Source organism: Sceloporus occidentalis, unplaced genomic scaffold (genome assembly GCF_023333645.1).
Source record: "Sceloporus occidentalis isolate IW3139 unplaced genomic scaffold, rSceOcc1.0.p SCAF_15, whole genome shotgun sequence".
NCBI classification, from domain to species: Eukaryota; Metazoa; Chordata; class Lepidosauria; order Squamata; family Phrynosomatidae; genus Sceloporus; species Sceloporus occidentalis.
Window position 1 is genome coordinate 12,968,600 of NW_028316995.1, and position 16,337 is coordinate 12,984,936.

The 16,337-nt window shown below is 41.2% G+C and overlaps 1 protein-coding gene across 1 annotated transcript in view; it reads right to left on the reverse strand.

Moving 5' to 3' along the window:
• Positions 1-16,024, reverse strand: part of LOC149303270 (COMM domain-containing protein 1-like) — a 38,302-nt gene extending 22,278 nt beyond the window's left edge. Inside the window, exon 1 of the mRNA XM_089481652.1 lies at positions 15,851-16,024. Within this exon, the coding sequence (XP_089337778.1) occupies positions 15,851-16,024 (174 nt within the window). The remainder of the gene's footprint in view (positions 1-15,850) is intronic.
• Between the last annotated feature and the right edge of the window lie 313 nt (positions 16,025-16,337).

A 16,337-nucleotide genomic window follows, 5' to 3' on the forward strand; every position in this document is an offset into this window, starting at 1 on the left:
ATGTGAAATACAATATTCTATTGGTTTGTGGAATTGTAAATGAGTAACATAAGGAGTTAATGTATTTATGGCTCAAAGGAGATAAAAAAACATGTTTGTTTAAAAAATGGAAGTTGAAAATTTTTCCAAGAAGTATTTGATGCATGTGCCATTTCCACAGAAAAAACAATGGCGGGAAAAATGGATAAGCTGTATGGAATCTTTAGTTGATACCTTTTATTGGGCCAACATAGAAAATGATGTAAAGTTACATCCTGGCTTGTGGGAGCTTTTCTTCTTTCCAAGTTAAACAGAGCTGCAAGGGAAATCCTGGAAAAGTGAGGAGTTAATTGCCAGGAAGTAGTTAAAAGGCTGGAAGGGGAGGAGAGTACACGCTTGCACTTCTTGCACGTTTTGGAAGACCAGGGATACCATGCTGGGAAATGCCTCTCAGTGTACATCTTGCCGAATGTATAAACTCTTGGAGCAAGTGCCCCAGGAGCTATATTGTTGTGAGAAGTGTGAGCAAGTTACTTACTTGGAATCCAAAATGTTGGATCTAAGAGAGCAACTGAAACACTGAGGGACATTAATAATACGTAGAGGAGCCTACTCCTTAACGAGCAAGCACTGGCTAGGGTCTGGCGAGGGTGATGGAGGGTATCTAGAACACAGAGCTGGGTAAGTTGCAAGAGCCTGCTGGGGTGATCAGTTCAGATCTGGCATTCCTAGGGCAGGCTAATTCTCCTAGCAGCCAGGTGAGTAGCCTATCTAGCACAGATTGGGAAGAAAAGGTTAGGAAGGCTAGACAGGTTGTGGTGGTAGGCGACTCAATCTGTAGGAAAGTAGGGTAATCGGTCAACCAAGACCCTGAAAGCTGAAGAGGTGCTCGAATTTGGCATGCTGTGGACCGGATGGACAAATTGTTGGGAGGGGCCGGTGATGATCCAGCAGTCATAGTCCACATTGGTACTAATGACAAAATATTTTATGGCTCTAGGGTTTTGCTGAGCTAAATGCATGGCTCCAAAATGGTGTAGGAAGGAAAGATTTGGGTTTTTAGAGAACTGGGCAGACTTTGCAGTCAGCTACAGACTCTAGGGATGGGCTGCACCTCAATGATGAGGGGGCTTCTGTACTGAGGGAGAAAATGGTTAGAGAATATTTTAAACTAGAATGTGGGAGGGTGGCATTAGGTAGTAGCTACTGTAGGTTCAGGGCAGGGCTTAACTTTGGGAAGTTGTGAAAGGAACGATAGGATCAGCATAGATACAGAAATAGCTAAACCACCCCTGTTTCCTATATGTAATTCAGACTTTATCTATCTTTCTTTCTGCTTTTTTTTTTTTTTTTTTAAAGTGCCATAGACTCCTTACGAATTACTTATGGAATGGTAAGGTCCCCAGATTGTCCTACTCCCATTTGGATGGTCAGTGTGAGTCCAAACCATATAATTTAAGCTTGTGTGAAAGGGATCTTACTATCACCTTTCAGTCACATGATTGGGAAGGGCTCTATTTTTAGCAAGATTCAAGAGATAGGGTCGCCCGTATAATTAGGGAAGTGCTAGACTCCAGCTTCGTGGCGACCCCATTATTAATCTTGCATATCATTCTGCATCATTCTACAATCCCGCATTCCACAGATAAAAAATCTTTAACAATCCACTTTTTAAATGCGGCTAAATCTATCATCCCTAGATATTGGAAGTCAATAGATTCGCCATCTATTCAGTTGTGGCTCACGCGAATAGAATTTATATACCAAATGGAGAATTTAATCATGTCTGCGAGAGGCTTGGGATCCCAGAATGAGCTTAAATGGCTCCTGTGTAAAAACTTTTAAACGTCACCATCTTTTCGAAAGGTTGTTGGGACGGGTACCAATTTAGCTCCTTTTTCTTTGTTCAAAATCAAATTTTTTCATAGCAGGGTGATTCACATCCTTTATATGCTAAATCGTTTTTTGGTTTTTTTTCCATTATTTATGGTAACAATACAATACTGGAGTTTGGTTTTTGTTGATCTTCCATATGTCACAATGTCAACTACTTCGTCCTCTCTGGCATTCTTTGGATACACTTGTCACAAGATCCATGCGATGCTGTTAAAATGTTTCTTATGTATATTATGTACCTGACTATTCTGTCATTGTATTGCACTAAGTCTGATTCTGAACCATATATGTCTTCTTGTAATTTTGTGTATAATTCACCGAATGCTTTACACTGTATTTCTCTACTCTTTTGCAAAAGAGAAATAGCTAATCCACATGTTGTGACACATACGTTGAGAGATAGCTTAAAAGTGACATGTACAAATGCCCACTGTTCACAGAATAAGATCCCTAAACTTACTGTATTGGTAACAAGTGATAATGTGGATTTAGTGGCAGTTACTGAGACCTGGTACAATAAGCAAAATAACTGGATTGTTGCCATACCAGGATACATTTTATACAAAAAAGTAAAGAGGAGGGGTTGCCCTTTATCTAAAAATAGCTTAAAGGTTAATCTTATACAAAGCAAGGAGGAGAACCTAGAGACAGTTATAGTAACAAAGTGGTTGTTCACATTGAAAAGACAGCATTAAATTTGGTAGCAAGACTAAAAAAAGAAAAATGGAATCACAGTGGTATTCCACGGATGCGGCAAATATATTAAGGAGAAAAGCTAACTTTTAGGAACTATAAACAGACTCAAAATGAGGAAGATGGGAGCAAATATAATGCCAAGCTTAGGCATTATTACATGTGCCAAAACAAACACTGAGAACACAATTGCAAGGTTAAGAAAAAAGGGTGATACAACCTTTGTTAAATATATACGTGAGAAATAGAAAACATAACCCAGGAATAATTAAACTAAAGATACATGAAGGTAGTAATATAAACAAGGATAAAGATCACTTTATCCTTGAGATTGGATTATAATACTAGAATCCAGCTCCCCCGCAACACTGCAGGGGACCTGGATTCCCCTCACTGTCAGCCGGTCTCTCACTTCCGTCTCTCCCCCCCCATACACCCCTCTGACTCCTCCCCCCTCCCATACACTGCTCTGCCTCTCTACCCGGCTCCCTGGTGTTTTGTGAACCTCCGTTGCTGACAGGCACTTTCGCTGCAGCTTCATAGAAGCCTCAGCGTAAGTGAAGGTGAGTAACAGAGGCTGTCTGTGCACATCGTGCAGACCCCACCAGCTGACAGAGAATCGAGGTCTCCTGCATCCTCTCTGTCAGCTGGTGGGGGTCTGCACCGCACAGACAGCCTCCGTTACTGCCCTTCACTTACGCTGAGGCAACGGAGGTTCACAAAACACCAGGGAGTCGGTAGAGAGGCAGAGTGGAGTATGGGAGGGGGGAGGAGTCAGAGGGGTGTATGGGAGCCACCCTCCCATCCACCACTCTGGCTCCTCCCCCTCCCATACGCCACTCTGCCTCTCTACCCGGCTCCCTGGTGTCTTGTGAACCTCCGTTGCTGACAGGAGGCAGAGTGGAGTATGGGAGAGGGGAGGAGGCAGAGTGGAGTATGGGAGGGGGGAGGAGGCAGAGTGGAGTATGGGAGGTGGGAGGAGGCAGAGTGGAGTATGGGAGGGGGGAGGAGGCAGAGTGGTGTATGGGAGGGGGGAGGAGGCAGAGTGGTGTATGGGAGGGGGGGAGGAGGCAGAGTGGTGTATGGGTGAGTTATAGTGGTGTATGGGGGGTATAATGAATTTCAGGGAGGCAGAATGGCATATCTGGGGGAGTTAGAGTGGTGTATAGGGGGAGGTAGAGTGGTGTATGGGGGGTATAATGAATTTCAGGGTGGTGTAGGGCATTTATGGGGAGCGGAGTGGCATATCAGGGTGCACAGTGGCATATAGGGAGGTATAAGGCAAAAATGGCGGCGAGTGGCATATTGGAAGTTATAAGGCATATAGGGGGTATAAGGCATATCGATATTAGGCATTTCAGGGGGGCATAAGACATATCTGGGGATAAAAGGTATATCAGGGAGCTCAGTTGCATATCACTGGCATATAAGGAGTATAAGGCATATCGGGGGCACAGTGGCATATCAGGTGGCACAGTGGAATCTCTGGCATATAAGAGGTATAAGGCATATATGGGGGCAGAGTGGCAAGCTGGGGGTCAGATGTGCATAACTGGGGGCAGTTTGGTAAATAAAAGAAAATATAAACAAGGCTTTTTTCTCAGTTTTTATTAAATATGAAAAATAGTTAACATATGAATTAATATTTACTAATAACTTTGTATTAAAACCTAGTTTGAGAAACACTGTGTTTGGGTTCTTGTAGCTTTTATTATTATGTCAGTAAAATAAGAAGGTGAATAGAGAGAGGCCATTGCAATAAAGAGATGAAAGTGTAAATTGTACGGTTTTTTATTACATTATTTTAAATTTAAAAAAATTGCATTTTTTATCCGATTAATCAAAAAAATAATCGACCAACTAATCGATTATTAAAATAATCCTTAGTTGCAGCCCTACTTTGAAGTGTCTTGGCAAAACCGCGGGTAGACTTATTTAACCAGTCGCTACTGGCAGGAGTAGTTCCAGAAGACTGAAAATCTGCATTTTTCACAGAAATAGTAGTAGGGAAGACTTGGCCAACTACAGACCAGTTAGTCTTACGTCAGTAATTCTCAAATGAATGGCAACCATGCTAAAGCATAGGATTGTTAAATATCTGGAAGTAAACAGCGCGGGTTTACTACAGGGAATCAAGTTCTTTTTTGACTGGGTTGCTACTGGGTTACTACACCAGGGAGCTTTTCAGTAAAGCATTCAACACAGTCTCATGTCAAAAACGTATCAATAAATTGCATTCTTTGAGTTTGGATTTCTTGGATATCTCAATGGATAAGTCAATGGTTGAGTGGCAGGAGAGAGAAGGTTGTAGTTAATGGTGTATAATCAGAGCAAGGACTTGTCACTAGTGGGGTACCTGAGAGATCAGTATTGGGACCCATATTGTTTTAATATTTTAATCAGCTATATTACAGAAGGTCTTAATGGTAGTAAGGTATATAATTTACAGATGATACAAAGGTCTGCATTAGTGTAGGCACTCCTGGTTTTAACAAGTCAAATTACTTAAGTAAATTAGAAGAATGGTTGAGAGTGAGTCAGCTGCAGTTTAATGCTGATAAATGTAAAATAAATACAAATGGGACATAAAAATCCCAAGGCAGAATATAGCATTGGGGACACTGTTCTGTCAGTGAAAACTTAAGAGAGGAGTAATTATTTCCAACAAACTTAAAGGTAACCATACAATGCAATAAAGCATTTCAAAAAGCAAACAGGGTGTTGGGTTGTACAGAGAGAGGCATTGAAAGCAGAGGATGTTCTGCCACGTTACAGATCTCTCGCCTGGCCTCACCTACAATATTGTGCACAGTTCTGGAGACCCCATCTCCAGAAGAATATTGGCACACTGGAGTGAGTGCAGAGGAGAGCTACAAAAATGATAAGTGGTTTGCAGGATAAAAATGATGAGCTTGAAGGGAGGAGAGATGCGATACAAACATACTTAAAACTTACCAAGGAGCTGAATCAGTGGGACTGCACTGCATGTTAACTCAAAAGAGACTCTTGAGCATTTAAATTGCTTGAGAGTCTCTTCTGGGTTTAAATGCAAAGCAACCCCACTGATTCATTTCCTTGGTAATCAATATAGTGATGAAAAATTAGATTTTACATAATGGCGGGCTAAGCAATAAATGGCCATTTAGTGTAAAGGTATCCCCAATGTTTACGCCTTAAATTATTTTTTTCTTTTTTTTTTTTATGATATTCTCTGGGTATGCGCCGAATTCTTGCTTTGTTTTTTTTGTAAAATAAATTAGAATCTCAGCAAATAATGAAAATAACCCCTGGGAGCAGCTCAGTTACCCCCCCCCCCCCCGTAGACATGGCCCTTAGCATAGACCCCACTTTTAAAAAGAGGATACTGGGCAATACCTACATTGCCCTTAGCTGGCAAGACTAAGGCTCATATATATATATTGGTCCCAATCATTGCCTGTTTCATCTTCAATACTACTTTACTTGAATTGATTCTCCCTCTTTGCTCAAAATAGTCCTTTTTACATTTACAGCATTATTCTATATGATAAAATGATGATTCGCTTACATTAAAGTTAGAATTATTATAAAGGCCAGGATTTTGCAGTGTTCATGTATTTATTTGGTGGCCTCTGTTATTTTGTTCTCTTTGTTCTTAAGACAGATATCTAGATCATCTTGGCACAATCACAACTTAGTATATCCCATGCTGTGAATTTAAGAGAATAATACATAATACTATCATCACAAGTGTGGGCCATTTTGTCCATATAAGGAAATGAGTAGTTTAAAATAGATCTATTTACTGTCCAGCCGGTTGCTGCGCCAGTGTTTTTTTTACGAATCATCTTTACGCAGTACAGTCTACGTCAAAGTTCTGCACAATGGTCTGCCACTGAAACAGACTTACCAACAGTCATGCTAATGTCTCAAACTTTATAGTTTTTTTTTTTGTTTTTTTTTTATACAGAACAAGTAGGGCCTTAAACTGTTGAAACTATTGGAAATTGTAGAGTGCTACTGAAAATATTCTCTTATGTGTCCTAAATTTGGGAGCACGTCACACAGTCACATGCTTAAAACCAGTGCTCAGAACTAATGGGAGTTGGCTGGAGCTGGACTTTTCCTGTTTCCAGGCAGCCAGCAACAGCCAAGCTCCAGCAATCACCAAGTAAAACAGTATCTGCTTTGCTGCCTGATATGTATACACATTACTCTGCATTAAATGCTGGAATCAGGTGATGTGTATACGCCGAAATTTCCAGAAACAGGTTAACGTTTTTAAAGTTTGTGTGCTTTTGTATGTATGGGGTGGGGGTAGTGTCCAGACATAAACAGACCAAGTTATTGTGACATTTTGATCTCAAAAATATCCATAGGAACATACCCAACGACTTGCCTTCTTTTTAATGCATGAAACACGGGATGTGATGACCCAATGGACAGGCTGTTGAAGAAAGCTCTGACCGAACCCAGTATTACCCAGTAACACACAGCAGCGGGGATTCATCCCACCTGTTCTAGACTTTAAAAAAAGAAACATTTTCTTGCAGGCTCATTATGTAAAGCTATTCAAAGGAGTCAAAATAGTCGGGAACATTCATGTGGCTTAAGGCAAATCATGCCACTTTTGTAAATAAATAAAGGTTTATTGGCAGGACAAACACTATGTAGCGCCCTTGGTGGCATCAGTAGGTTGCAACCACCTTCTGACCACAAATCCAAAGGGAAAAGAACTCACCTTGGGAGTGCTAAATAGCACACTCATGGACCCATTTATAGTCTATTTAATAGAAAAAACAAGTGAACCCCTTTGAAATTACCAGCATTTATGTATAAAATACTACATGATATGAACTTCATCTGACTTACAAAAATGAACAATCTGTTTTAACTAATAACACACAAATTATTGTATTGTTCTCTATATTGAAAACATCAAATATTCACACTGTGGATTGGAAAAAGTATGTGAACCCCCAGGGCAATCACTTCAACAAAAGCTAATTGTTGTCAGGAGTTAGCAAACCTGGATTCCAGGCAATTAAACAGGTTTTGGGGGGTGTTTTAGAGCTACTTTGACATAAAAAACACTCAAACATTTTGCGTTTGCTATTTTCAAGAAGCATCTACCCAAAAAAAAAGAAATCTCAGAAGACATACAATCGAGAACTGATGATTTGCATAAAGCTGGAAAGGGTTAGACTAATATCAAAGAGTTTACTCATTCACTATTACTATTCATTCAAACAAACTGTTTATAAATGAAGACGATTTAGTACTGAGGCTACTCTCCCTAGAAGTGAGCACCCAGCCTAGATGACTCCAAGGGCACAACGCACTTAGTGTCCAGTGTTGGTCCAAATTTTTTGAGGCTCCATGAACCTCTAACAATCAACAGAGTTGCCAAATACACAATAAAACATATCAGCTACATGGATATTACCATACTGTTCCCAGCGCAAACAGAACATAGTAATACAGAAAACCAACATGCTTCCAGAACACAGAGTAGAGATACACACACTTTTACAACCCTAGATACATTTTCTGATTACATGAAGAATAAACCTCTTAAGGGTTGAACATCAATACAATACATATTATTCTGTGGACACAATGGCTAACTAACAGGGTATTACCAGTACTACTGTCTGTAGACCCCAATAAGAGGTAAGAGAATATGTTTCCTAATTGTTAGAATGTTTTTTTCTACTTACGGTCAAGAGAGCTCACGTTGTTTTAACGGCAATTCAAAATATATGTTTTTATGACCGTTGATACATTTACAGTAGGAAGCTCTGTCCATACAAGAAGAGTCTTACTTAAGCAAGATTTACTAGGTTTATGATTTATAGGGTTTTCACACAACATATATTTGTGTATAGCTGACCAACATTAGAGTTTGCAGAAAGATTTTATAACCAACGCTGTATGTTCCCCATTGTTAAGTGCTGAAATGATACATGCTCTATTATTAGCTTTTACTTCTCTCATAACAAGATAGCAGTGTTGTGTCCACTTCATTAATCTTTCTTTTGTTCACCATGGGGGAGAGTAGCGTTTGCTTTCCGCTCACAAGCACCTGGCACAGGTCTACATGTAAACATGTCTTTGTACCTATTAGCCTCATCGGTATCATTTATCATATTACGTATACAATTGACTTGGCACAATTTTTCTTTACAAATGACTATAAAAATGCCTTAACACATAAGGAATCAATCAAAAGTTATTTTATTCAGGACACTATCCACTGAACTGGGACACGACAAGCTATGATTTCATGAAAGAAGAAAAATGCAAAAAATAAAATCTGTATATCAGCCAAATATGTCCCGCAACTGCAAGGTAACCAGAGAGAGGGGTTATAGCCAGTACAGCTGTATGTGGGACCCCTACAGTGCTACACAATGTAAGAATTATACAGGCTTCCAATTAAATACAAATGCAAAAAGAGGGAAGCTGAGCGATTAGGTGAGAAGAGGTGGTACTGTAAGACAAAAAAACAAAAATTACCATATTGGCTCGATTATAGGCTGCACCCGATTATAGGCTGGACCCTTTGGTGCTATTTTAGAGAAAGGAAAAAATTTCAAGAAAAAAAATACACATTATTGTAAAACAGTTTTTTTTATCTAATTAACATGTATTTTAATATTTTTGGTATGTATTATACAGTTAGTCAGCATATGTTATATACAAACAGAAAACCAATAGCCATTTTTAGGTGCCCACCCTTAATTCATAATGCACTTATAGATATGCCCCTCTGCCCCCCTCAGATATGCCACTCTGCCCCGCTCAGATATGCCACTCTGCCTCCCTCAGACTTACCAATGCATTCCCAGACTGTCTGCACGCATTGCACAGAGGTTCACCGGCTGCCAAGGAGGAGGATACAGGTCCCCTGCAGCACTGCGGGGAATCCTCCTCCCGCTGCAGGAAATAGGTGCAAAAACACCTTTGTGCCCCTCCTGCTTCAAATATATAAAAGAAAACGGTGTAGAATGTAAGGGGCTTTTTACGCCCTTATAAAATAACAATACGCTACATGTACTTATAACCCTATAACTTGCAGGAAAAAACAAAAACAAAAAACTTAAAAACATTGGGTATTTCTAAACTCAGGATAATTTTTAGAATCTATTTACCATAAAGAGTCATGAAGAGGTTAAGAAACCCGAACATGTAATGCAGGGCTCGACAAATCCCAGGCGCCAGGAAGCCATGGCGACTCAGAATTTTGTCCTTGCGCCTAGGTGTTTGTCAGCCTGTGATCGCGGGGGCGCTGCTGCTGCTTTCTGCCCAGGACTCTGGGCAGACAGCACAGGCACTCAGAGCCCGCCCCCGAGCCTGAGATCACTCCCATGGAGTGATTCTGTAGGCTGAAACCGCGATTGCAGGAAAACCTGCAATCACGTTTTCAGCTGCCACAGGCAGCTTCAGGAAAGGGAGTTGAGTGTTGATTGGGTCCCCACACAAGTGCGGAGACCAGCCTAAACACTCCCCTGCTGCCTGATCGCTCCCTGAGAGCGACAGTGCAGCGTTAACCCCTTCAATGCCGCGGCATTTAGGGGTTAATTCACGTTTTGTAAGGGGCTCTGCTGCTGGTGGTCTGCCAGGCAGACCAGCAACAGCAAAAACGAGCCCCCACAAGCCCTTTGATGATTTCAGAGACTCCCCCTGCAATGGCTGGTCTATAGACCAGCCATTGCGTCCCAGCTACCAGAGGCAGCTTCAGGGACAGGGGGAGAGGGTTCTTTGGTCTCCACATGAGTGTGGAGACCAGCCCCAACACCCAACTGCTGCTTGATCGCTCCATGAGAGCAACAGTGCAGCGTTAACCCCTTCAATTCCACAATTGTGTATAACACATTCATAGCATTGCAGGGGTTAACATTTGTCCCCACAAGCTTGTGGGGACTAAATATCAGTCAATGCTGTGCTCCAATGGAACATCAGCATTGAAAGCGTTAAAAATATATCTAAAAAAAAAAAAATAGGGGTGCTTCCAGGTCAAATGCTGTGATTTTAGTAAGTGGGCTGATGATGATCAGATCATTCCTAACCAATTGTTAGTTTAAAAATAATCCTGGTTCCTAACTTTTTTAGGTGGCGCCTAGATTCACAACAAATTTGTCAAGCCCTGATGAAATGCCAGTAGAAAGAGGAATAACTAAAAATGATGTACCGGTAATCAGCCACAGTACTAAAAAGTTTAAAGACTTTTTCAAGAGGCAGCTGGAGTACAAAGGCAATGCACTTTATTACATGTTGTGTTACTGCCACCTAGAGATTATATTCAGAACTCAAAAACTGGCAATTCTTTATGAATAATTATTATTATTATCTTTTATTTGTATAGCACCAACAATTTTTGCAGAGATTTGAGGTTTCAGATCCTTGACTTCATACCAACCCCAGTGGAGGACCAACCCCAGTGATCTTTTGATGCAGGAAGAGCTTGGTTGACCATGTATTATGTCTAGTTTCATAGGTCAGGTTTTTTCAATGTCTTTTTACACCTTGAATTATACATTATAAAAGGCCAGCTCTGTACGCTGAAGAAACTCGCGAGTATTGGTCCTTTATAAGAGAAAACCATAACTCTCCTTTTAGTGAGTTGCACCCTATTTTTTGTTGATACAAAACTGATGTATCACATTTGTATGTTCTAACTATGTTGGTTTATCCTAATCTAAAAGACAAACACCCTAAACAATAAAATGGCTGTTTTAATTTTTACCTTTGCAACCAGGTACATCACAGGTAAAAAAACGATCACGCATTACTGATTTAACATGCTCTCAGTGATCACAGGGTCAACGCTGTTGCTGTCCCCTCCTCAAACGGAGAGGTCAGTCTATAGGAGATCCCCTGCACGTCCATGCAAGTGATGTATTGTAGAGGACTGAATTGGGAGGCGGGTCCTGTGGTCTTGCTGGTGCTGCGGGGGGTCAGGTACTGTACCTGCGGGTCCCGGTAATCCCACGCAGTCCCGCAAGGCTGCCTTCTCGCTGCTCCCTTACAGTGTCTCCTCTCTTGCTCCGCCCAGGAACAAAACAGAGTCGCGTGATGTGACGTCACTTCCTGTGACTCCGCCTTGTTCCTGGGCGGAGCAAGAGAAGAGATGCTGTGAGGGAGCAACTCGAGGGCAGCCTTGCGGGACTGCCCGGGAAATCTGCAGTTCAGGTAAGGAGGTGGGCGTGATTGGCCACAAATGTGGCGGGAGTGGAACACCCACATTGCGGGAGCGGGTGGGATTGGTCAAAAAATCAGCTGGAGCGGGATTAAAAAAGCAGTCCCGCGCAGGGCTCTAATGTATTGCTTCTACACCCAATCACATGAACGGATACAATAGATGACAAATGCTATGCTTGTTAGCACTGCCTTTGTCTCTGTTCTCTGCCTGTCTCCTCACTGTGATTGTGACCTGACAAGAGACAGAAAACACTAAGAAACTGTGACCCTCTCGATATATATATATATTTTTTAAATGTAATCTAATCTTAAAGGGTTAATCACCCAGCTGGACGCTTTGACTAATGAAAGTCTATAAACTTCATGTGTATTGCCATAAGTAATCAGCTCAGTGTGGTGTTACAGCAGGAAAAGCCATCCAAAATATCACATGACCGACAATGGCAGCCTCAATATGACTTCCCCTTTAGAACTCAGTGGAGCATGAAATAAACTGTGAGATAAATAAAGTGCAGAAGATATATGTCTTTAACCCCTTCGTGACAATGGCTGATTTTATTTTTTCTACCCTTCGTGACAATGGCTGTTTTAACATCTCTGCGGTGTTCGTGTTTAGCTGTAATTTTTTTCTTTCCCATTTACTGAACCCACGCAAGTTATATATTGTTTTTTTCAGGACAAAAGGCCTTTCTTTAGATGCCATTATTTTGATTGTATCATATAATTTAGTGTAAAAAAAGTATAAAATATGGTGTAAAATTGATAAACAAAAAGGACTTTTTCTGACTTTTACTTGAAAAATCTTTTACTTATCTATAAAATCTAATGATAAATAAAATGAATTCAACTATTTGTCCTGAGTTTAAGAGTATTTAGTAAGCCACCAATTGTGAAAGTTCTCCCACTTAAAAAAGATGAGAGAGGCCTGTAATTTTCACCATAGGTACACTTCAACTATGAGAGACAGAATGGGGGGAAAGAATACAGGAAATCACATTGTAGGATTTCTAATGAATTCATTGGTAAATTCCTCGGTAAAATAAGTATTTGGTCACCTACAAACAAGCAAGATATCTGGCTCTCACAGACCTGTAACATCCTCTTTAAGAGTCTCCTCTGTCCTCCACTCGTTACCTGTCTTAATGGCACCTGTTTGAACTTGTTATCAGTATAAAAGACATCTGTCCACAACCTCAAACAGTCACACTCCAAACCCCACTATGGCCGAGACCAAAGAGCTGTCGAAGGACACCATAAACAAAATTGTAGACCTGCACCAGGCTGGGAAGACTGAATCTGCAATACGCAAGCAGCTTGGTGTGAAGAAATCAACTGTGGGAGCAATTATTCGAAAATGGAAGACATACAGGACCACTGATAATCTCGCTCGATCTGGGGCTCCACGCAAGATCTCACCCCGTGGTGTCAAAATGATCACAAGAACGGTGAGCAAAAATCCCAAAACCACACGGGGGGGCCTAGTGAATGACCTGCAGAGAGCTGGGACCAAAGTAACAAAGGCTACCATCAGTAACTCCGCTGCCAGGGACTCAAATCATGCAGTGCCAGACGTGTTCCCCTGCTTAAGCCAGTACATGTCCGGGCCCATCTGAAGTTTGCTAGAGAACATTTGGATGATCCAGAAGAGGATTGGGCGAATGTCATATGGTCAGATGAAACCAAGGTAGAACTTTTTGGTAGAAACTCAACTCGTCGTGTTTGGAGGAGAAAGAATGCTGAGTTGCATCCAAAGAACACCATACCTACGGTGAAGCAGGGGGTAGAAACATCATGCTTTGGGGCTGTTTTTCTGCAAAGGGACCAGGACGACCGTGTAAAGGAAAGAATGAATGGGGCCATGTATCGTGAGATTTTGAGTGAAAACCTCCTTCCATCAGCAAGGGCATTGAAGATGAAACGTGGCTGGGTCTTTCAGCATGACAATGATCCCAAACCCACCGCCCAGGCAACGAAGGAGTGGCTTCATAAGCATTTCAAGGTCCTGGAGTGGCCTAGCCAGTCTCCAGATCTCAGCCCCATAGAAAACCTTTGGAGGGAGTTGAAAGTCCGTGTTGCCCAGCGACAGCCCCAAAACATCACTGCTCTAGAGGAGATCTGCATGGAGGAATGGTCCAAAATACCAGCAGCAGTGTGTGAAAACCTTGTGAAGACTTACAGAAAACGTTTGACCTCTGTCATTGCCAACAAAGGGTATATAACAAAGTATTGATATGAACTTTTGTTATTGACCAAATACTTATTTTCCACCATAATTTGCAAATAAATTCTTTAAAAATCAGACAATGTGATTTATGGACTTTGTTGTCTCATTCTGTCTCTCATAGTTGAAGTGTACCTATGGTGAAAATTACAGGCCTCTCTCATCTTTTTAAGTGGGAGAACTTGCACAATTGGTGGCTGACTAAATACTTTTTTGCCCCACTGTATCCAGTGTTTTATGTTTTTTTCTACACGTTATAGGGCAATAATTACAAGTAGCGTTTTGCTATTTCAACATTTTTTTTACAAATCTGGTAATTGTTCCCCCATATGCTATTCCGGGTATCTTTGAAGCCCGCCAATACAATTTGCCCCATCAAATCATATATTTTTGAGGACTAGACACCCCAGGGTATTTCAAATGCAAGTCATTTTTTTCACACACATTTTACTTCAGTTATGAATTTACATACGGTATATGTCACTGTCACATAACACCCCAATATGTGTTCAGTAATGTCTCTTGAGTACAGTGATACCACCCATGCAAGGACTTGTCTGGCTGTTTGGGGACAAAAGGCAACATTTGGGTCATGTGCATTTTTCATTTTTTTGACATTTGGTGATCCACTGCGCATGCCCAATTTGGTACATCTTTGAGCCCGGCCAATTCAATGTACCCAATAAAACCATATATTTTTTAAAACTATACACCCCAGGTCTTTTTAAATGCTGTTATCACCAGCCTTTGTCAAAGTTTGCAGTAGTATTTTTCCCACAAATGTTGTACTTTAAGTATAAATGTATAGCTCCTGGTATATGTCACTGTCACACAACACACAAATATGTGTTCAGCAACATCTCCTGAGTACAGTGATACCCCCCATGCATGGGCTTGTCTGGTTGTTTGGAGGCTAAAAGTCAACATTTGGGACGTGTGCATTTTTCAAATTGGAAATTAGACATGTGGTCATCCTTACCCGTATGTTAATTGGGACATTGTTTACCCCATCAAATCATACATTTTTTAAAAGTGGACACCCCATGGGCATTTAACATGCCAGTATTTTAACGCTTTCCATGAGGGAAAATTGTTTGAAGATGAAGTGGTAATTTTAGGGCTTGCTCATAAAATAAATATATTTATATATTTCGGGGGGGTTGGAACTGGAAGGTTTTACACATGCACACTAAACGTCTGATTGCATCTTCTGCAAGGCATTTAGCACTGGGGGGGGCAAAAGCACTTGGGGGTTCTGCAAAAGCCCCCCATCCATTTGCAAAATGGACCACACTAAAATTTAAAGGGACCACACACCTTTCATATGTATGCAGAAAAGCTAGAGATAGGCTTTGGAAGAAGATCAAACAAGTACCAATGTCCTGGTAGGAGATGTAGGGACAGGGGAATAACATACCTTAAAAAATGTTGGTACCTTCTAATGAGCAAAAGTTACTGTTAATATGTCACTTTCCTTTAGCTTGTACATTTTTGAAATAAACAGTCCTAAGAGCTGCACATGTGGGATCTACAGAAATGAAATGCATTCAAAACTTTTTCTATTGATCTATATTTAGCAAATGTTTTACATGACTGCTTTGTAAGAAGTATTTATTAAGTTATGCACACTGTATAGTGTGTGTGTGTGTGTGTGTGTGTGTGTTTTACTCTACAGTGCTGATGCAAAGGCATAAGGCTCCTCTTACAGTCTGATCCAGGGATCTGTGCTCCTAGATTGCAAGCTCCTACAATCATTGTCATAAACGAAGAATGCATTTTTTAAGGTATATGGGTCACTTGAGCCATTAAAATGCATGTGAGCGGAGACACGGATCGGTCACTCTTCCGGTTCCCAGGAATTAGGGACCACTGAATTACCTTCACGATACCGGTCATCTTCTCCAGCAGAGCCACGAACTCATTCTGGGGTAACTCCGGATACAGCTCCCGTTTTAACAGCTCATCTGTGATCTCCTTGTTTCCATAGTACCGGCTCTGAGCGATGCCATTCAACAACCCGCTTAAGGGTTTGGCACTATCCACATCAGCCATGACAGGCGAACGACCACGTGACACAGCGGGTCCTCTGTCACGTGACGCCCTGGCTGGCGGAAATGTAGCTATAGGAGCTCGGTCCGCGATTTGGTAGAAAACACATGCGGTTGGATTCGGCGCGCAGGGTTTTATCTTCTCGTTTCTGGACAGAGGACACGCGAAGTTTACTTCACATTCTATTGTGTTGTCACTGACGTTTTTATGATGTAATAGCACGGTGAATACGCCATTGGTCTGCAGGGAAATTCATCAGTTTAGCAGCACAAGCTATAGAATAGCTTCTGTAATCTTTATGTTTAACCGGGTGGGA